The sequence below is a fragment of the Choloepus didactylus genome, chromosome 6, assembly GCF_015220235.1.
Source record: "Choloepus didactylus isolate mChoDid1 chromosome 6, mChoDid1.pri, whole genome shotgun sequence".
NCBI lineage: Eukaryota > Metazoa > Chordata > Mammalia > Pilosa > Megalonychidae > Choloepus > Choloepus didactylus.
The window spans coordinates 136,746,880-136,768,366 of record NC_051312.1 but is presented as its reverse complement, the minus strand read 5'-3'; the positions used below and the strand labels follow the sequence as shown (position 1 = coordinate 136,768,366).

Below are 21,487 nucleotides of genomic sequence, written 5' to 3'. Positions count from 1 at the left end.
CTGGAGAAATGGCTGGTTCCAGTCTGGGGCAAGGAAGATAAGAGGTGAATGTGGAGCATCTTGTTGTGCCAGAAAGTAAGAAAGTACTTAAAAAAAAAAAAAAAAAAGACAGGAATGCCAAAAGGACACAGGGGTCAGCTCTGGCTCTTCACCTGAGGAAGCCCTGCTCCATGTGGCCGCTCCTGCCCACATCCCTCTCCAAAAAAGGCACCCACAGGCCAAATCTGGAAGAATTTTAATACTAAAATAATTAACAAATGCAATATGCAATAGAAACCATGATAAAAATAGGAATCCTTAAATCCATATTGATGATTGACAGATAGATGATAGATGGATCGATTGATCGATAGATGGATAGATAGATAGATAGACAGATAGAGATGATAGAAAGGGAGAAGGAGGGCTCTGAATGCTGGAATTGGGAAACCATCATTTTGTAACCTTAATGGCAAAGACTGCTACAGGCAAAACCACTGATGGGCACTAGGTCTGAGAGGGAAATTTCGATAAGGAGCAGGATATTTGCATGGTCTTAAAGTATCTCCTCCACAGACTACATATTAATTGCAAGGGAACAAGATAAGGGCTATCCAGTGGAGAGATTCAACAGCCTCTTGACCAATGATCAAAATTTCCATAACCAAGGAGGGGAATTAACATCGCCAGTGAGTGGGTGCCTCTGTGTGTGATATGATGGCCTGAGAAAAATGCGCATTGCTTCTGCAAGATCCTGACTGGGGACGCATAACCTGAATTTAAGCATGAGGAAGCACCCAACCCAAATGGAGGGACATCCTATTTGAAAAGGGGGGTGACTCTATTCTTCAAAGATATCAATGTCATAAAAGACAAAGCAAGCTAAGGAACTGTTCCAGATTAAAGGAGACTAAAAAGACATGGCAACTAAATGCAGCATGTGATCCTAGACCAGATCCTGTATGAACTTCATCCCAACCTCCCCACTCCCAAAAGCCATATAGGACATTACCAGGTCAAATGGCAAAATTGGAATATGGATGTTAAGTTATCGCATCCATGTTAAATTTCCCAAGCTGGTAACTGTATTGTGATTATGTAAGAGAATATCCTTAATCTAAGGAAATGCATCCTGAAGTATTTAGCGATAAAGGGGCATGATGTAAGCAACTTACTCTGAAATGGTTTACATTTATCTGTCTCTACACAGAGAGAGTCCCAGATCGAAGAGCAAATGATAAAGCAAGTGGGGCAAAATGTTAATGAAAGGTTGTCTGGGTAAAGTGCATACAGATGCTCTTGGAACTTTTCTGTAACTTGGAAGTTATTTCAAAAGAAAAAGTTAAAAAAAAAAAGCACCCCCACTTAAACTGGAAGAAATATAACGGAAGACGGATAAACAGATGGAGAGGATGGACTCCTAATGGCGGCACTGGCTTCTGCTTAGGGTCCATCTTTCTGGTGAGAGAGGAACGCATGCGGAGGTTGAGACGCTTCTGGCTGTATGTTCGAGTCCCGCCCTCTCAACCACTTGCTCTTCTGACCTTGCATCTTACTCCTCCTTGTGGTCTCCCGGATGGTCAAGGGTGCTGTATGTGAGGTCTTCCCAGCAATTATTCTAATTACTAGGGGTACTACCACTGGCCTGCTGGGAGGGGTCAGATACTCTGGGACAAAATGAAAACCCGGTAACACGAGACTCTCTTAATAGCCATTGTCAGGTTTGCCCTGGGGAGTGGCGCTAGACGTTTCACAGTGACAGCACCCTGAATGACAACCTCAGATGCCAATGAATGGGGCCCTTCTTTTGTCAAGACAGAAGGCACGTTCAGAGCCACTAGGAAGGCTTCTATTCATTTTCTTCAGTGCAGAGATGCCACCTACTCCTTAGACACTGCAAGGTCTCTCCCCTACGCTAGATAAAACCACGAGTCAATAGGATGGCCAATTTTTCTGCAATGAAGAGATATTGCGTAATTAAAAACAAAATTAAAGGTGAGAAGCACTCTGGTTTGGGGTGATGGATCTTTCAGGGGACAGGTCAGACTCGGGAAGGTACGCACTGTAATTGGATGGTCCTATAGTTTCAATTCCACCAGGAGAAGCCCTGAGTAGGCAGATCCCAGGACTCATCTCTATCCACCTCCTGGAGCCTCCCCCATAAGGCAGCCCCAACTTACGGCAGAAGTCGTAGGTCCTCCAGGGGCCCACCTCCACGTCGGCATTCTTGCACGCGCTTGCATAGCGGGCCACGGCGTCGCAGAGCTCTGACTCATTGCCGCCGCTCTGGCACAAGCGGAAGAGGCAGGTGCGGTAGTAGGCGGTGACGTTGACCACACCGTGGCACTCCAGGAAGGAGCTGTTGGAGGGGTCGTTGATGATGCCACACCGGGAGCGGCTCCGATAAAACTTGAGCAGCTCCGAGTCATTGTTGCAGGCCTTCAGCAGGTCCCCACACTCCCCATTGCAGATCTCCTCAAAAGTCGTCCAGCTCTCCAGGAACACCGCTAGATTGTCTGTGCACTTGCCGTTGGGGAGACAGAACTCATCACTGACATTTGCATTGAAGAAACCACACAGCCCCCCGGTGCAGTTGAAGTAGGCGGTGGACAGCCGGATGTATAGCAGGCCTGTGTCTACATATTGGACGGTCACAATGCCCTTGGACTCCACTGTTGTGCTGTTTTTGTTTCGATAAATCTCCAGCTTCCCCGAAGGATGGAAAAAAGGTAATTCCACGTCCTGACCATTCAACTGTAAAAGCAAATCACTATCATCAATGTACCATACACATAGGACACCCATACTTTTCTAGGCTACAGAATAAAGCAATGGTTCTGCTCCAAGGTTATGGAGTATCAAGAAACTGAGACTTTGGAAACCATGCAGGCAAACATCAATCATTTTATTCATGGGCTTCTTTGTTTCTTTCTGGATCCCCTAGATTCAATGTATTTGCTGTTTATTTGTATGTGTGTAATACATCACGCTAGCCCCAAACAAAAATGAAATGTGAGCAAAAAAGTTGTCTTACATGTGTGGCTTCCTCCTGTGCCCGATATCTCCATTTTGGTACATTTTCACAGTCAGCTCCCCACCTTCCTAATCTTTCTGGAGCTTTCCTTTCCCTTCAAATCTTACCTTTCCTATGTCACAGTGCCTTGGGTCATATAGTGCATATTTAGTTATCTAACTACCCATCCACTACCCACCTTTCACCTATCCTTTTAATAGATTAATCTTTGCCCATGTGTCAATGGGAACCAAAACCCAACCCTCTGAGTTTGTGGATGTGTATTGATGTGTTTTTTTCAAATTAGACTTTATGAAATATGATAAATGCTTGTTGGACTGGGAGGAGTCCCCCACCCCATCCCAGGTCTGCCACTACTTACCTGGGGCCTGCCACCCCTCAGCTGGCCCTTGAGGATCTTTGTATGAAAATGAAGCGTTACTTTAGGTGATTTCTAAGATTCCTTCTAGAACTCATGATCTATGAGCCTGGATGCCTAATGACGGGTGCTTTAGACCAGGTCAGAGGGGCAGGAGGCACCCTGACAGTCACCCCTTACATTACTCCACAGGGATCCCCACTATAAGTTGGAAAGTCAGTATAGAGCAAGGGTTAAGAGCACAGACTCTGGAGCTAGCCTGCCTGGGCTTGAATCCCATTTTATAGCTGTGTGTCCCGGGGGAAGTTACTAAACCTCTCTGTGCCCCAGTCCTCTCATCTATAGAATGAGGATAATATTATCTACCTTGTAAGAGTAAATGTGATATCATGACACCTATAAAGGGCTTAGAATAGTGCTTGGCACATAGTAAGTGGTCTATAAGTATCTGCTATTATGGTGGATAGTCCTGCTATATCTGTCTAATCGGAGACAATCCAGCCTCAGTTTCTCCACCTGATAGACTCCTGTTTGGGGCTGATGAAAAGGGCTCCCTTTTCCTTCTTGTCATCCTCTCCTGGTTGGAGGCAGAAAGGCCAACCTGAAGAGAATGGCAAGCTCCTTCACTTGGTGCGACTCATCGAAAACCCTCAAAGCAGCAAGGAACCTTACCTTGACTTCCGAAGCCCCAAGGCCGCCTATCTTGACCTCCTGGTCAGCCACCAGGATCCGAAGACCCCGGAGCCAAGCGGGCCCGGCTTCAGGCTTCTTCTTGTTGATATCGATCTCCAGGTACTCGGGCCGCTCGGGGCAGGTCTTCAGGAGGGTGTAGGAGAACTCCGAGGGGAAGGCGTAGGCGGCCCCGTCGAAGGTGTGCAGCACCTGGTTCTGGCTGAGCAGGCACACGGTCTCGCGCTTGGGGAAGCAGCCCTGGTAGCCGTCCTCCACGGCGCACACTTCCTCGCCGCGGCAGGTCTTGTTGAAGCAGTGCACGTCCCCGCCCTCCTCGCACAGGCACTGCATCGTGCAGTTGGCGGTGGCCCAGAAGAACTCGCCCAGGGTGTAGTAGTGGCCGTCGAAGTCGCAGCCGCACTGGTGCAGCGGGACACACTGGCTGGTGCTGAGGACGAAGCCCTCGTTGCACTCGCAGCCCTCCGTGCAGGGCGTGGGGCAGTTCTGGGAGGCTGTCAGGTCCGAGCACGTGTCGGGGCAGCTGCTGGTGCACAGGGAGTAGTGGCTGAAGCTCGGGCACTGCACCATGGACGCTGACGTGGGGGGAAAGGGAGAGAGCGTGACCGGGGAACGCACCCGAAGCCAAGCGCCCAGAATCCGGCCGGCAGGAGGAGCTGGGGAAACAATTCGTCTTCCAGATCATTGAGCTCCTTGAGTGAGGGAGCAGTGGCTGCTCACTGGGGGGGAGACACCTAAGGTGGCATCCGTGAAAAGGAGCCCAACTGCGTTCATCTTGGCTACTGAGCAATATAATTGAATTGTGGACATATACTCTAGTTTGATGGTCTTGACTGAAATCCAACTTGTGGTTGCTCTCCTAATTAGGCTAGACTGATTATTCAAAATAGAATTATCATTGAATGATTTATGGAACTAGCAACTTCCACTGACAGACATACAAGTTGACTTGCTTTTAAAGAGCATGGCTCCTTCTTAGAAGGACATGAAATCCAACTTTCAGGAGAAATGAAAAATTTAACTGTCAGAGGAGTAATTGGAAAACATGGAATTTCTAACAGGGAAGTACTTAAAATACCTTACAGCTGACCAAGGAAGGCTGTGGAAATGAATTCCTGGGATATTAAAAATAACAAGTATCTGAATGACTTGTGCATGAGATAAAGAAACTATGGCTAAAGACCAGGGGTCAGCCTGCAGTATAATGAAAAATCTTGGCTGATTTTTGCCCTCAGTTCCTGTGGAAGCAACCTCTAAATCTTTGGGATTTCCTGTGATAGAGTGTCTTTTGTTAATGAGACGACAGGGAGGGTGGTGGGCAGTCTTAGGGTGAGGGGCTGGCCTGACCAGAGAGACCAACCTGGTGATTAGGGGGCTTGGGTCTTTGAGTCCTCTGGGAGGGGAAGGGGCTACAGATTGAGCTCAACCATGTGACATTGAGTCCATCAATCATGCCTACGAAATAAGACCTCATATAAACTTGGGACCCTTGAAGCCGTGATGAGTTTCCATGATTGAGAAAATACATGGCTGCTTGCACTCATTCTGATTCCATGTGGTGAGAATACGGGAGCTTGTGTTTGAGACCCTCCCAGATGTCCCCCACCCTATGCATCTCTTCCTTGGACTTATTTTACCATACTAAAGCTCTAATCATAAATATAGAGCTTTCAGGGAGTTCTGTGAGTCGTTCTAGCAAATTGTCGAACCCAAGGGGGTGGTGGGCACCCCAAGTTTGTAGCCAGATGGTCAGAAGTGGGCCTGCAGGACAGGGAATTGCCCTTCTCTCTAGGGCCTAGTTAGAGCCAGAACTGAAATGATTGGGTGGCTCTGACATCTTTGCAGAAGCTGACAGAGCTTTTGATAACCTTTCCTCTGATACACTGGACTATCTTACAGGACTAGATACCTTCTGAAGGCTCCTCTTGCCAAAAGAACCTTCAATTCTTATTTTAACTACGTCTGAATTTATGTAAATGTTTGGGTCTGGTTGAATCCAACATGTAGGGGCTTGAGGGTCTAGTAAAATAGCTTTCTGAATTAAATATAATTCATCCCACGGAAATAGAGTACGGGGGAAGGGGGTAATCAGAGAGAGAGAGAGAAGCAAAGCTTGGGAGAAAACTGTGGAAGATTGGAAAATAGTACCACTAGGAAAAGGTAGAGACATTATAGGTGAACATTTAGTTAGGAAATTTGGATGCTATTAGATTATACAAGGATCAAAGAGAAGTCATATTCAATCTCAACTTGAAACATGCCTAGGGCTATGGATGCTCAGGGCAGAATAAAGTCTGGTCAGACACCCAGCAAGAAAAACATGCTCTCTTTTCTACAGATTGACCAATACTTAAAGAATTAGCATGAATCTGATACATGATGATTTATGAAAGTCCAACCTCTACAGAGAAGACAAAAAAATAATTTCCCTCTGCCCTTGGAATTTAAAGAAACTTTTAAATCTTCTTATCTCTATAGCACTCTCCAATGCATGGATTATAATTTTCTGTTTACTCATATAGAGAAAACCAAAGACCAGAAAGGAAACAAAATTCAGAGAAGCTATTTGTTTTTTTGCTTTTTGTTTGTTTGCTTTTAAGTTTTACATAATTGGGGAAAGAGAGACATTTCAATGAGACAGAAGGAAAAAAAAAATGAGACAACTAAATGGTCTCAAATACTGATTCAAAAGTATAATTCAAAAGAACCTGATTTCCTCCATAGCGTTGGGGCTTTTCCTAACAATTAAGCATTTCGGAAAAAGGAATATTCTTTATTGGAATATTCTACTCTCTACAGTAGCCCTTTCTTCGCCAGCAGCGGCCAGCTGAAATGCTTCAGAGCGAGGTGCACATACTCTAAAGCAATTGAAAATGGAGAAGAGAGAGTCAAGGAAGAAAAGCTGCAGGTATTATACTTGGGAAATGAATTATTCTCCCTACGCCTGGTTTTGATTATCTGGCCAGCTTCTGCACACACTGAGCCACAAAGGATGCCCCTCCATCTCTGAAAGCCCCACCTCCTCACTCAACCCTGGGATGGCTGGATGGCCGCCCCCTGATACAGGGCCTTCCTCTGGCCACGTACTTCCTGCCATGCATTCCATGCTTCTGGACCATGAACAATAATCAACGGTTCCTCATTTTCTGGCCATAATACTGGGTAGGGAGAAAAGTCAAGATCCACTTACAGTTCGCTCTTTATCATTTGTAATATTTTGACCTTAGCCTCACTCTCGGACCTTTTGTCTTGCTAGTTTTTGAAGAGCCCTGAAACCCAACCCCGGCCCTCCTGCCTGGGAGAGGCCCTTCCTTTGGCTGGGGGATGCGTGCTTACCACACCCAGTCTGGGTTCTCCAGTCTCCGATGGGAATGCCGAGGGCTTGGCACACAAGGACATAGGCCTGGATGGCCTGGCAGAGCAGCGTGCCGTTGTCCTGCATGCTGCACAGGTCGTACACGCAGCTGTGGACAAAGGCCGTGGGGTCCACGACGGTGCCACACTCCCACAAGGGGCCGTCCGTCCTGTTGAGGAAGCCGCAGTGGTCGGCGCCGAAGTAGAGGGCTTCGGTGGTGGTGTCACACTGCGTGCAGTTGTCCACACAGCCCGAGTCGCACTTCCATTCGGGGTGGTGGACACGCCAGCTCTCGCCCAGGTCCAGGACAGACATGGCCGGCCTCCCGTCCGGCCGGAGGAAATCGTCCAGGGGGTTCTTATTGTAGTTCCCACAGAGCCCACAAGTGGAGTTGATGTAGGAGCCTGGGATGGAAATGGAGGCATAGTGCTGGCCGTCAAACGTCACTAAGAGCCCAAAGTCCGTTTCCACGGCAGTAGACATGCCGCTCTGGTAGATTTTCACTGCCCCCAAGTCTAAGGTGACGGGCAAAGAAGTCACCAGGTCATTAACCTGCCAACAACAGTAACAGTAAAAGGCAGGTGAGCAGGAGCAATGGTGTCCAGCAGACGTCAGGCAAGGGAGGCAAAGCAACTCAGTGCTCCAGAGAGAAGGACCCCCCAAAATATCCAGGCCCCAGTGGGCTTTCCTCTTACTGAGGCAAAGGCTTGGAGAGTCCTAGAGGCCAGGGGGGCTGAGGGTCAGCCTGAGCAATGCACATTTGAGTCGAGAGAGACTTGGTGTTTCTAGTGCCACTACAGGACACCCCAGACCAGACAGTCCTCTGGGGACTGGGTGGTGTCAACCCTGCCTAGCCGGCTCTCGGGCTAGCATCAAGTCTTTTCTTGAAAGACTCGTCCCCTCATTCTTCCTTTTTATTCCTCTAAGTCCATTCTTTAAGTCTCAACTGAAGTCACAAATTTTCATGACCCCTTCACTGCCTTTCGTACCCACTGACCTCTCCTCCAACTGAAATGTGTGCTGTTAGGTGGTTTGACACAGTTTAGCTTCTGAGGCTGCCCTGGTTTTATTCTTGGAGTGTTCCACCCTGTAACTCCGATGGCAGGACAACGTTATTTAATCACTCATTCAGTCGTAACATTTGAACACCTACTTGTACCAAGCACTATATTAGGTACTGAAAAATAAAGAATGAAAAAATAATTGTCTCTCTCCCCAAAGGAGCTCTCAGAGGAAGAGGTACAAATAGATAATGGTATAATATACTATTTTAAATATGAATTAATTGATGATGCAATGGGGGACCAGTAAGGGAGTCATGGAAGGCTCATTAGAAGAGTTAAGTCTGACCTGAGTCTTTAAGGAAGTGGCCAAAGAAAGAGTAGGGGGCAAGGAATTTGAGGACAAGAGAATAAAGGCAGGATGGTTACAAACAGCAGTGTGTGGATGGGAACAGCCACTGGGTATTACTGGACTGCACAGGGAAGAAGTGGCCAGAGCCAAAGCTGGAGACGCAAGCCAGGAGACACAGATGAGGTCCACTCATTCAACAAAGATTTACGTGACCCTTTCTGTGTGTTAAGAATCTGTCTAAGAGTTGGGGATCAGCAATGAACAGAGCAGACAAATTCCTGCCTCGTGGAGCTTATATTCTTGCTGAGGAAACCAACAGACAAAATGAATAAGGAAAATACATGTTATATCAGAGAAGTGTTGCGGAGAAATTGAAAGCAGGAATGAGGGTGGTCGGGAAGAGGGTTTCTAATTTTGAATAGGACGGTCAAGGAAGACTTCCCCCAGAAGGCGACATTTGATATGAGGAAGCAAGCCCCACCTTTATCTGGGTTGAGAGTGTGGGCTGGTTTGGAGAAACCCAGAGACATTTTGGGGAAAGCTATTTCGAAACGCAACCCAGGAGCAAAGGACCAGCACACACCAGCCACGTGCCTTCCCAGCCTACAGAGGTGTTCCAGATGCCATCGGCCGTTCTTCAGTGAAGGTATCCTCTTGCTGATGCCCTGGTTTGGACACTCATATGGCCTTAGGACTGTAAATTTGTTACTAAATAAACCCCCTTTATAAAAGCCAATTCAATTCTGGTGTTTTGCATAATGGCAGCTTTAGCAAACCGGAGAAGACTGTTTCACACAAAGGGAGCAGCCAGGCCCTAAGGTGGAATGTGCCTGGGTGCTCCAAGGACATCAAGACAGCCAGTGTGGCTGGAGCAGAGAGAGCAAGGAGGGAGAATGGTAGAAGACAGATAACAGCATCTGGCACTGGTAGAGCCGTCCAGCCACTGGGAAGACTTGAGCTTTGGTACTGAGCGAGACAGAGGGCCAAGTAGGTGTTTAGAGCAAAGGATCGACAAGACCTGACTTCTGTTTTAGAAGAATTACTCTGGCTTCTCTGTTGAGAACAGATCTTGCAGGGCCTTTTATGCCATGTTGGAAACAAAACAAAACACAACCCACTTGCATTCCTCTTCTGTAAGGAAAGCCTCTGAAGGGTTTTAAGCAGGAGAATGACACAGATGAAGGGTGCATTGGAGTATGACGAGATTAGAAGCAGGGAAACCAGACAGGTGATTGCTCACAAGTCCAGGTGGATGGAGGACAGGAAGAGGAGGCACGGTCTTACAGAGTAAAGCCAGCAGGCCCTGGTGATTTTCTACAGTAGGTGTAAGAGAGGAGAGAAGAATCAAGGATGAGTCCCAGGTGTCTCTCTCCTGTGAATAGGGGCTTAACAAGTTAATTTTCTTCTGTTTCACACTTACCATGCCTAACACCTATAAACTTTCACATTTGTGGGCTGGGTTGGAATGGTTAGTCCAAGAGCAGTGCTATCTGGGATTCACTGTATGTGCACACATGCTTCCCAGGCTGCCCTGGACCCAAACTGATTTCTGTAACATGGGAAGGACAAGGGCTTTTCCTGATACCATTGTTCCTTCTTTTGGAAATGTCTGGGGAGAAAACAGATTGGCCAAGCATCTCTCCCAAGAACTACCAAGGCAGACACCATGTGCAATTCACTTATGAGCATTATGAATCTAGAGGTTCATAAGACTGAGTGGAGAAGAGGACAAGAAAAATGGGCTGGGGAAATAAATTTTCCTGCAGAGAGCCAAAACTAGAAGTAAAACCTAGAGGTTGATTAATTCATCCTCATCTCTTAGGAGGAGGGTTAGCCAACGAGGGTGAGAAGAGCCATATGCTAAGGAAGGTCAGCTAGCAAGAGCACTAAATGATTATTACATATCATTCTATGCTGAGATGTGGGAAATGAAATCTTCCCCAAGGTTGGTGTAATTTCAAATGCCAGATACATCAACCACTGAGCTCTCTCTCTGACTCTCACTTAAGCTCCTGCCAAGAAGCAAGATCTTGTGTGTCTCAAAGCTGAAGCCATGAGGTAGACTGTTCCTGGATATTGCAATTGTCTCATCTGGTTTCCCTGCATTGGATCTTGGTTAGCCAACGGTTGATCAGCTTCACCTCTTTGCTTTTCCTACTTCTCCTGTATTCTACTCATTTCCTTCCTCGACAGTGTCTCTTCCAAGGTGTGGAAGGGGCAAAGTAAGGAGAGAGACATAGAATCACAGAAGCATAGGGCTTAGAGCTAAAAAAGACTTCCCGGAGGGAATGGCAGTGTGGAACCGCATGTATTGAGCACCTACTATGTGCCAGGCTTTGCATTAGACGTCCTGCATGTGGTTATTCTATTTAATCCTCACGACAGCCTCTGAAGGTCCATATCAGCTTCTCCTTTTACAGATGAGGAAACTGAGGTTCAGGGGCAATGTGACTTATAAGCGACAGGGCCTGACTGCCACCGGTCAGGCTCCAAAGCCATGCCCTCCCTGCTGCTCTCTGTGCCCTCTGTCCCAGCACTGAGGAGAGGCAGCTGGTCCAGACTACAGCCCCAATGCCCAGGTTCCTGGACACGAAGACCCCATTTTACAGATGAAGGGAATGAAGCATAAAGAGGCCACTCAACTGGGAATGAATGCACAGTGATTTAACCCAGTCAGACCCACGAGTCAGAGCTATTCAAAACTGTATGATGACCTGGGCACCTTTTTCCCTGGAGTATCCCATACTACTTGCCTTTATCTGGGGGAGTAAAATGAAAACTGATAAGTTTTGATTAGGAGACATTTACAATGTATAGATTTTAGGGACTCTGGCTTTCTTTGGCTCCCATAAGCATATGTGATCCTAAACTGTTTATCATTTGAGAACAAATGATAGATTTTCACAGGGGAAAATCTTTATGCAGAACCCATCTCGTAACACAAGCATATGGCAAAAGGGTCCCTGTCATTGGAAAGAACAGACCTCAGTGGTCGTTCCCAGCCTGGCACGGTGTGTCTAAAAAGTTCAGCAGCCCCATGGGAATATTGGGCTCCTCCCTGCTTCCCATGCCTCATTTCACCCCAGGTGGCGGCTGTGCCGTCCATCGAGCCACTCTCCCCAGCAGAGAGCAGGTGTATTCAAAGACACTTGGAAGTCATTTGGCAAAAGGAAAAGGAAGTCACTGTTAGTTTGCAGTTGGCATCACATAACCTTTTCTTTCTGAAGCATTTATATTCACATCCACATCTCCCTGTCACTACAGAAAATTGAGGAATCCATGCCCTATGCTTGGACGATGGAATAGAGCCATGCAAAATTAGCAGAGTGGCTGAGCCTGAAAGAAATGACAGTGCCCCTTCCTTTCTAAAACAAAAAAAGTCTGACTGTGAGTGAAAAAGAATTTTAATCAAAATGGAAAAGAGGAATAAACATGAAGCTTTCTTTTTTGTCTACAGATACCACACACATCATCCCCACGCTATTGGCAAGCAGGGAAAAGCTAGTGGAGATTTTTCTTGCTTGCGATGTTAGCATCCATCTACAAGGATAAGTATAGTGCTCAAGAGCACAGGATAAATTTAAAAGGGAAAAGCTCCAACCTTCTGTACCCTAACTCTTTGTTTTGAATTGATATACAGAGCTGTTCCTAGAGAGACTAACCAAATAACAAGCAAACTGGCATGTCGACCACAGCAATAACTCACTTTTCTAATTATGAGACTGATAGACTGCACAGACCTAGGAAAGGCAGAGCCAGAAAAAGTAGCATTAGTTCCTTGGTCCTGCCTTTTGGTGGCTGTGCTACATCAATTAAATCACAACACATATTTAAAAAAGAAAGAAAGAAATCCCTGCACTGGCGTCTATCCTGGTTTGTAGTCTCTGCAGTGACCCCATTCACAAGGATTAGGGATTGCGTGGGGTTGGTTGGTAGTGCTGGAATAAATATGTGATTGCTGTAAGTTCTTCATTAACATTATGAAAATTGGGGCATCCACAATTTCAGTAATTGCTTGTGGCTTTTTGCTTTCCCTCTTTTGTCAGTGCCCCAGCTCAAAATCCAGGTGGACAATGACAAGAATCATTTGTATATGCTAAACAGATGGACCTGGCAGAGAGCCAGGCCCCTGCTTATTCCAGGCAGGAATGGGGAGTTCTCTTAGGGAGGGCCTGGGCAAAGGTGCCTTGAGACCTTCTCACCCAGGGCTTCTAATGAAGTCACCAGGCCACTCCAAGTCCTTGCACAGCTGCTGCCTCTGGAGACATCCTTCAGTTTAGAGGTTTCTCTGAGAATGAAGCAGTCACGTTTGGGAAAATAGGCTGGAAAGTGAAGTGGGGTAAGGATCGTGAATCAAAGGCTGAAGTGAATTAAGGATTTGTGCTTTGTTCACACCATCTCCTGGATGTGGTCACATGGATCCAACTAATGCAAACCAGGACCACGGGAAATTGATCTTACTTCTCTTCTCAGGTACTTCTGAGCTATGCACCTGTGTAAATGTGAGTGTGAGAGTGTACGTGTATATCAGTGTTTATGAGGGAATGTTAATGTAAAAAAAAAAGTTACAGAGAAGATAGGCAAGCCAAGTTGAGAGCCTAGGTTAGCTCTTATGTAGATAAAATTTGGGCTGGTAAAGAATTTCACACTACATTTGCAAGGGAGGAAGATCCACCCATCTCTCTGGTTCTGTGGAGAGACAAACAGCAGAGTCCATAGATCTGGGAGATTCTTCCCCAGGCTGAAGCATCTTTAGCTTCTCCATCTCCCCTGCAGGACAGAGGGGGCCTTACCTTGACTTTACCGTAGCTTCCTTTGGGGACGAGAATCTTGTAGCCATTCACCTCGACAGAGAGCTCCTTCACCCAGGAGACAGCTGAGCCCCCGCGGTGCTCGTTCTTGGCCTCCACACTGAAGAAGGGGAGGCTGGAAGTCTGCAGACACTGTCGGGCCAGCAGGTAGGCACAGGAGCCTTGGAAGTGGAAGAGGAAGCCGTCAAAAGTGTGGTAGTGCGGCTCCCCAAACACCACGCACGTGCTGGTCTCCAAGGGGCTGCAGTAGAAGAATTTGCCTTTGGGTTCGCACACCTCGTAGGGGCCACAAGCGGCCTCCTGGCAGTAGATCTCATTGTTGAAGTCCAGGCAGCGGCACTTGATGGTGCAGTTCAGGTCATCCCAAAACACCTCCCCTCGCCGGAGGAACTGTCCTGGGAAATAATGACATTGGAGCCAACATTTATTGAGCGCTTTAGTCTCTGTTTCAAGAATTGGGGTAAATGCTTTTGTGCATTATAGCATTCAATTCATCCAAGAAACCTTCTGAGGTAAGTATTGCAACCTCACATTTTACAAGTGAGAAAACCGAGGCTCAAGGGACATTGAGTCATCCATCCCAGTTCACTCAGCAACTCAGTGGTGAAGCCGGCATTCAAAGCTGGGTCTCCCTGAATCTGAAATCAAGCTCTTGGCATTACTGTCTCCACAGCTGGTGATGAAACCTTCATTCAAGGAAAGACAGGTTGTCATTAATCCATGGGGAAGGAGTTATCTCCTCCCTTTCAGGAAAAGGAGAAGGGGATTCTGAGGAAGATACAGCTTACCATGTAACTCAGCAAAACTGTTACATCTTGTGCTAAATTGTCCATTCACTCACCCATTCATTCACCAAACATTTATTGGGAATCTCGTATGTACCAATAGCAATTAGTAGCATGAATCAGGAATCAGATGCACAAGTTTGAATTCCAGGCTCCCTGGGAAGATGCTGCAAAGGGCTGACCTCTGGTTTGGCACCTACAGAATGACCTGTAGCCTGTAACCTGGGTCCTTTCCTGCAAAGGCTGCTAAGTCCTGCGGATGCTACATAAGCAGAACTTACACCTATGCATGCTGCCTTCTCTCCCACTCTAGGCCCTGCTCAAGGGCATGGCTTCTCTCTCTTCGGACTCAACTTGACAAAATCTAGGTCAATAGACAATGAAGTGGGAGTGGGGTGGTAGAATTGTTTTAAGGGTAGCACTAATTTTAAAAATATTCACTATTATTTATTTGGTAGATATCCCAACTTTAAAACCAATTCCCTAAATAAATAAATTTATATATACTTTGATATTTATTAGGGTAGATTACATTATGCAGTCTAGGAAAAACATGTTCTTATTCTTAATCTGCATTCCTATAGGTGTGAACCCATTGTAAATAGGACCTCTTGAAGATGTTATTTTTAATTAAAAAGTGTGGCCCAACTGAATGAGGGTGGGTCTTAATCCAGATTGCTGGAGGCCTTATAAAGAGAAGGCCACAGGGAGAAGCTGGAAGTTGGTGGGAACCCGGAAAAGAAAGGAGAGGACCTCACCAGGTGACATGAGGCAGAGATGTCAGCCAAGGAACTCCAAGGACAGTGACAGGCAGCACCACAATGCTACAGATCCCAGGAGGCTTACCATGAGGTAAGATTCCTGTTGTTTAGGCCAATCCATTGTGTGGTATTTGTTATAGCAGCTTGGGCAAACTAAGATGCTAGTTGATAACATCAACCTTCCATTGCAATAGGGGCCTCTCTGCATTGGGGGCTGTGGTTCTTGGGTGGGTGGGTGCAGGGGCATCAAGAGAAGTAGGCAATAGTCCCAGTAGTTCCACAGTCTGCAACACAACAGTCTGCAACCAACTTCCAAGGCAACTGGCAACATCTGTGTGTCTTGGTTTTTCTAATCTGTAATGGGGTGACACTCTTTTCTCAGCCTTGTCTCATGGAGAACAGTAATGCTATACAAAGCTGGCACATGCCGATTAGAGGTGGAAGCATTTGTAAGTTAAGGCAGTCTGAAGAGAAAACTATCACAGACACAACGTTAAGAAACATCAATAATGTCAGGCACCAAGAGTGACTGTAGTTTGTAGGGTTGCTAATACTTCTCAAGTTTTATAGAGTTGAATACCTAAAGAATAGCACCAGGGTGCAGGTTAACCCAAGTAATGTTCCTTTCTATGTCTGCGCAACAGGAAAAATTATGTCTCAGTAGGCAAATATGCTTCATACCTGTTTGATAATAGGGTCCAAAAATGGGATAATAGATTCAGTCACATTCACAGTAGGTCATATGCATCAGCCCATATAATGAGCCCTTCAGTCCTCACCACTCTTTGGCACTAGTCCAGGGCTACATAAATTGCAACAGCCTCCTCTTGGGACCATTTCCAGTCCCTGCTTTTTTCAGGCTTCCAATAAATGAGAGGAAATGCCTCTGAATAGAGGAGGTTTGGACCAAAAGGCAGACTCACTGAGATAATTTTGTTTGCGAAATGATAATATAATAAACCACCTTGACACAACACTTCCCTTGCAATAACCCAGGCCAGATCTCAATCTCATTAGATTGATATATGTCCAGCGGCACATAAAAATGCACAGCAGACTGGATAAGGATATTGAATTTGTCCCGTATATGAAACCCAAGCTCATAACTCAGGAGGAAAAGAATAAAGTCAAAGCGGGGACTATGTACATAGCTGGCACCTGACCAGTTGCCCAGCTCTGCCAGCCAAAGCTGTCCATTTTAATAGCATTTCATTCTCAGCACTCAGGTGAGAGGCTGTCACTGGGCACTCATGCTGCACAGCCACAGCCACTCAGCTTGGTGATGCTTAAACAAAGGTGGGGAGGCATTTGGGGAAGAGTCTGTAACTTATCGGGTTCCTAGCACAGGCCATGGAGGGGAGGAAGATAGGTGGCACTGGTCGGTCCCTTTCACACACCTTCAATGAGGCTGTATTTATGTTCTGGCAGGGGGGAAGGCACAACCTCTGAAATCCTGGTGAGCTTTGGAACCAGATGCTTTCCTATCCATTTTAATGCCGGCTTAGCTCCAAAAACATGCATTTGCTATTCTGGACATGGGGGACTTTACAGAGCCCAGAGGCAAGGATGTGCAGGCAGGCCATCTTCACAAATGACCTTTACTTAGAGCAAAGGTCTTAAACCTGACCACAGGGCAGGGAATGGGGGCAGAAGGCATGGGCACGTCACACCATGTGGTTAGGGCATTTCTGTGTATTCAACATATTATAGCTGAGCCAAGAGAGAAGCCGAGGCACGCAGCCCTCAGGCCACATGCTTTCTATTTGATGAGGGGAAGAGATCTCCTGAAACTGTCCTCCCAACCCAACACTTTCTTAGAGATCTGGAAACACCCAATAAACATGCTTTCTCTGGCATCTTCCTCTGTACGTCCGCAGCACCAGGAGCTCATGTCTATCCAGTCTAGTGTAACACATGTCCTCGTTGTTCTGGAGGCTGCTTCCTCTATAGTAGCAGCCTGAGAGGTTGGAGCACCTTGGTCTCTGGCACCCCATAGAGTGGCTGCTACCTCGCTGGAGCTCTCAAAATGTGCATTGGAGAGATGTAACAGATGGATGGACGGACAAACAATTTCCTACTTCTAGTTGCTATAGCTTCTACTCCTGGAAGAAGAAATAGTAACAGAAATCCCATTTTCTTAATACTTTTGGAGACATAAGAAGCAGAAATCTCATAAACTGGGATGTGCCTGTGAGATCCTAGGCTATTTTGCACATCCAAAGAGGTTTTGATACTCTAGAGAAGGCACCAAACTTCTGATGCTGGTCTAAAGGAAACCCACTGGGGTTCAGCTACAGCTGGTTCACAGGTTCTCAAGCCAGCTTTGATTCACTACTAATTCCTGGATGTTTTGCTGCTGCTCAGAGGATTTTTAGGAGAGAAGCTATCCCAAAGCCTAAGATGTTTTCTTTCTTTCTTTCTTTCTTTGTAGTTGTAGTAGGAAGCACTGATTTACCCTCGTAGGGACTTGGCAAGGCTCCAAATTCGCCCACTCCCGTGGATCCACAAAGTGCAGATGGCAGAGCAAGTGGAAAGATGAGAAAAATTAAAAGGAGGAAATGGCAACAGCAACAACAAAAATAATGTTAAACAGGAGGGCTTCCTTCTGTCCCTCTGGCTTAGACTGCACTCTAGCTCCCGGTCCCCTTTGGGGCTGGGCAGAACAGGGAGCCGAGGACTGATAAAACCGCAGCGTGGCAAAGGCAGGGTCTCAGCTCCTGCTGTGATGAATGTGCCTGCTAAAATTACCTCGATCTCCATTACCCAGCAGAGAGATGTCAAAAGAGTAAGGCATCAGCAACGAGTCCGCCCCCGTGGCTTAAAAGCCTGCCTGTCAATCGAAACGAAACCCACCCGGCTTTGCCACCGAGAAGAGGAAAAGCAGTTACCTCTGGAGGTACAGCCGTTGGCCGGGTCAATTTCCTTCCCGTCAACTTTAAATGCCCAGCGGCCTGGAACATTGACGTTCGTCGTCTCCTGGATGTTCACGATATCGGGGGTTCTTGACCCCGGGAGACTGAAGAAGTTGGTGAGGTTTCCACCATTAAATCCTGCCTGGTGCACAGAAGTTAACATGCGACTTTGGAGTGCATATACCAGCCCCCATTGGTTAACTTGCCCTCATTTTCAGAATCTAGCACACCTGAAGTGAGAGAGACCCCTTTACCTGGAGTCACTGGAGTCCCCATTCTGGGGAAATACCTGCCCAGACTGTCCCACACCTGAGTCAAGATAGCAAAAATGGGCACGACTGACCTCCCAGCCCACCTGCAAGATCAGATACGCTTCTCTAGTTAAAAGCTGTTGGCAGGACTCCCTGCAGGATGCTGAGCAGCCTAAGCAGATGCAGTGATTAAAAAACGCACAGGAGCTTGGGATGGAGAAGCACCTTACCTGTGCCATCACTCCACCGAGACCTGTCAGGGGATCACCGCCACTCGCTGTTCCCGTGGTCCAGTTAATTTCATAGTAATTGAAGAGAGTGAATGTGTAGGAGCCATCGGACACCAGGACGGCCTGGAAGGTGTTCACCTGCGGCATGGGAAGGGATGTCTCTGACTCACGCTTCCCTGGAGGCTCCCTCCCCGACACCCTCCCTGTCCACAACCCTCATCTCTGAATTTGTTCTCGCCTCCAGTGGGTAAAGCGAGGCATGTGGGATGATGCATGTGAAAGGGAAATTGCCCGAGGAAAGCCTAGACTCTGAGTCAGCATCCCTCTTACATCTCTGACTTCTCCACCAGCCAGAAAATTCAGATGTGATGCTACGAGAGCACCTATAGATGGCAGCATGATAATAAACTACAGGAAAGAGCCGGGCCGGCGAAGGGAGGCCAGTGACTGTTCCCAGCGTGGGGTGGATGGGGGGCAGATGCTACTCAGTTTGACTAAAGCGGAGACCTGGATTAGCTCTCTCCCTTCCCAGAGCACACTGCTAATCTTATGAGATGGCTCCTCTTTTTAAAATGGAAGTTGGAACGTGATTTTTTTCAAAAGCACGTTGTGGAGAGAAATCGCTCCTCTCCTTGAGTGTCAATGTGCCACTTACATCTGCAAAAATCTCAACACTACTCTGTACCTTGGACCAACCCCAAAATGGGTGGTGTTTAGGCCCCTTCCCATCTTATTGCTAAGAAAACTGAGATGAAGAGACACGAGCTGCTGGAAATTTTGCAGAGATCCAGCAGCAGAAAATAGGACTCCAGCCAGAGCTCCCAGCCCATCCCTTAGTGCACTGGCATTGCACACTGCCTGAATTTAAAATTTTTAGGACCGGTATATAACATAAATTCAAAAAACCCTTGCATACAATTTTTTGAAATAAGCTCTAGCAAACCCCATCCTTTACTATTTCCCTTCTCTAATCCCTTCCCCTTGACACATGTTTTCAGGAAACTTAAGTAAAAATAGAGCTAAAAGGAGAGGCTGTGTTGACCTTTTCCCATTCAAACCTAGCACTTTCGCAGCTGCCTGATAACATCCTGGTTAGCATTCTGTTAGACCAGAGGAAGACCCAAATCCCTATCCAGTGTAATCAAACTGGGGTAGAGGATCTTGGAAGCCCCAAATCTCCTCATCCTAGACAGTCCCAGGGACGAGACAAGGTGCAGGTAAAGAAAAGCCCTTTTTGTAAAGGAGAACTTTCTCTCAAGCTCTGTCCTTGCCACTGCTGATGGCGTTGATGATAAAGTTGCCCAGGTATATGCTGTCATTCTTCAGCCCCATTCAACAAAAGAGAAAAGTGGGACACAGAGGTGCATGAGCAGCCAGCTCAAGATTACTATAAGGTCACTAGCAAGGTCAGGCCCAAGGGATGGGTGCAAAGTCAAGGTCACACAAGGACTAAAGCTGAACAGGGCTGCCCTTCGGGAAGTGAATCCCTTCTCTCGAATTCCTTTGGTCCCTACAGGTCTTGAGACCAACCATTTCTGATCCCTAAAGTCAACCTCAAAACCAAGCCAGCCACCCTAGTAACACTCCAAAAGCTGACCGCCATCGACATGCTTGCTTGTGTGCCCTCCTGCACACGCTCACTCTCATGCACACACACACCTACACTTACAGATTTCTTCCATATTTGTTTCAAGACTCTACTTACTGGGTTTTATTTCTAAAACCATCTTTCTAATTCTGGAAAAACCCTTTCATATTTTCAGGAGTCCCAAGGATAATTCCAAGGAGGCACCAGGGGAAAGAGTTCAGGATTTGGAATTGGAGACTCTGGTTTGAACCCCAGCTCTGCCTCCTTTGAGGGTTGAATCCCTATTGGTGCCACTTGGACAAATTGCTTCACCTCTCTGGGCCTGTTTTTTACCTTTAAAGTGGAGATAATGCTAATGGGGTACATTTTCATGAGGGTTAATTGACATGGGAAAATAGGCTGTCAGTGCCGGAGCACAGTAATCGTTCAATAAACAGGAGGTTTTTCTTCCTTGAAGTAAACTTGTCCCCTTCCCCTCTTCTTCTTTTGGGCTCCCAGGACATTCCGTGCCTCTAAAGATCCCTGAAGCCCGGTGTTCAGTTTGCCTGATGACATGTGTTCCTATACAGAAGAGGAAAGCACTCAGATGCTTCTCCATTCATCCTCACAGAAAGAGTCCTCACCTAGTTCAGAAATTCACTTCAAAGTACAAACTTGGAAGTATCTAAATTATCTTGCCATTTTTATTGCCGGTGTAAGGTGTTTTTTTTTTAAATGGTGGTCAGCATTTGATGGGCATTTCTTCTCTTTTTTTTCCCCTCCCCTGACACTAAAATTTATTGATTGCTGGCATCCTGCTTTCTAATGCTGTAAGGTATGAGGCTTAAAGGACATAAAACATCACCCAAGGAGTCGTTAGCAATCCATAACACGACAGAGGGAAATGTATGCTTCTTTAGAGGTTATTTCTAGCCAATGCATCCTCTCTTTAAACTTGTGTCTTTCTGTTCTACAGAACATTTTAGAGATAAAGTGCTTCTTGATGCTCTGGCCAGAAGGTGCTAAAACTCAATGTGCTTACTGGGTGCAGGTATGAATTGCAAGCCCAGCACTTTTCCACCTCTGCCTCTAACTCGGGAGTTTCTATTCCACCCCTAAACAAACACATGGCCAAGGAAATTGGGAAACAGGTGGCACTGGAAATAATCCTAAGAAAGCAGAGGGCAGATTTTTGAGTGCCTTTGTTTACTGGGACATAGACAGGTGAAGACGCGTCTGCTGTTTCAAAAAATCTCCACCTCAAGAGCCACCCAAATAAGCTGCAGGCTTTCGTGAGAACTGTGGTCTGTCCCTTTATGTAGAAAGTTGATTATCTTTATGATAATGCTAGTGATAATCTTTCGTATTTGACTGCTCATTTGGGATTTCAGAGCAGATGTT

At 46.6% G+C, this 21,487-nt stretch overlaps 1 protein-coding gene across 1 annotated transcript in view; it reads right to left on the bottom strand.

Moving 5' to 3' along the window:
- Positions 1 to 21,487, bottom strand: part of LOC119538628 (tubulin-specific chaperone cofactor E-like protein) — a 161,290-nt gene that overhangs the window by 36,305 nt on the left and 103,498 nt on the right. Inside the window, exons 11-16 of the mRNA XM_037841754.1 lie at positions 18,520 to 18,657; positions 18,015 to 18,180; positions 13,563 to 13,975; positions 7,398 to 7,968; positions 4,044 to 4,636; positions 2,160 to 2,733 (exon numbers count right to left, since the gene is read on the bottom strand). Coding sequence (XP_037697682.1) covers positions 2,160 to 2,733; positions 4,044 to 4,636; positions 7,398 to 7,968; positions 13,563 to 13,975; positions 18,015 to 18,180; positions 18,520 to 18,657 — 2,455 coding nt within the window. The remainder of the gene's footprint in view (positions 1 to 2,159; positions 2,734 to 4,043; positions 4,637 to 7,397; positions 7,969 to 13,562; positions 13,976 to 18,014; positions 18,181 to 18,519; positions 18,658 to 21,487) is intronic.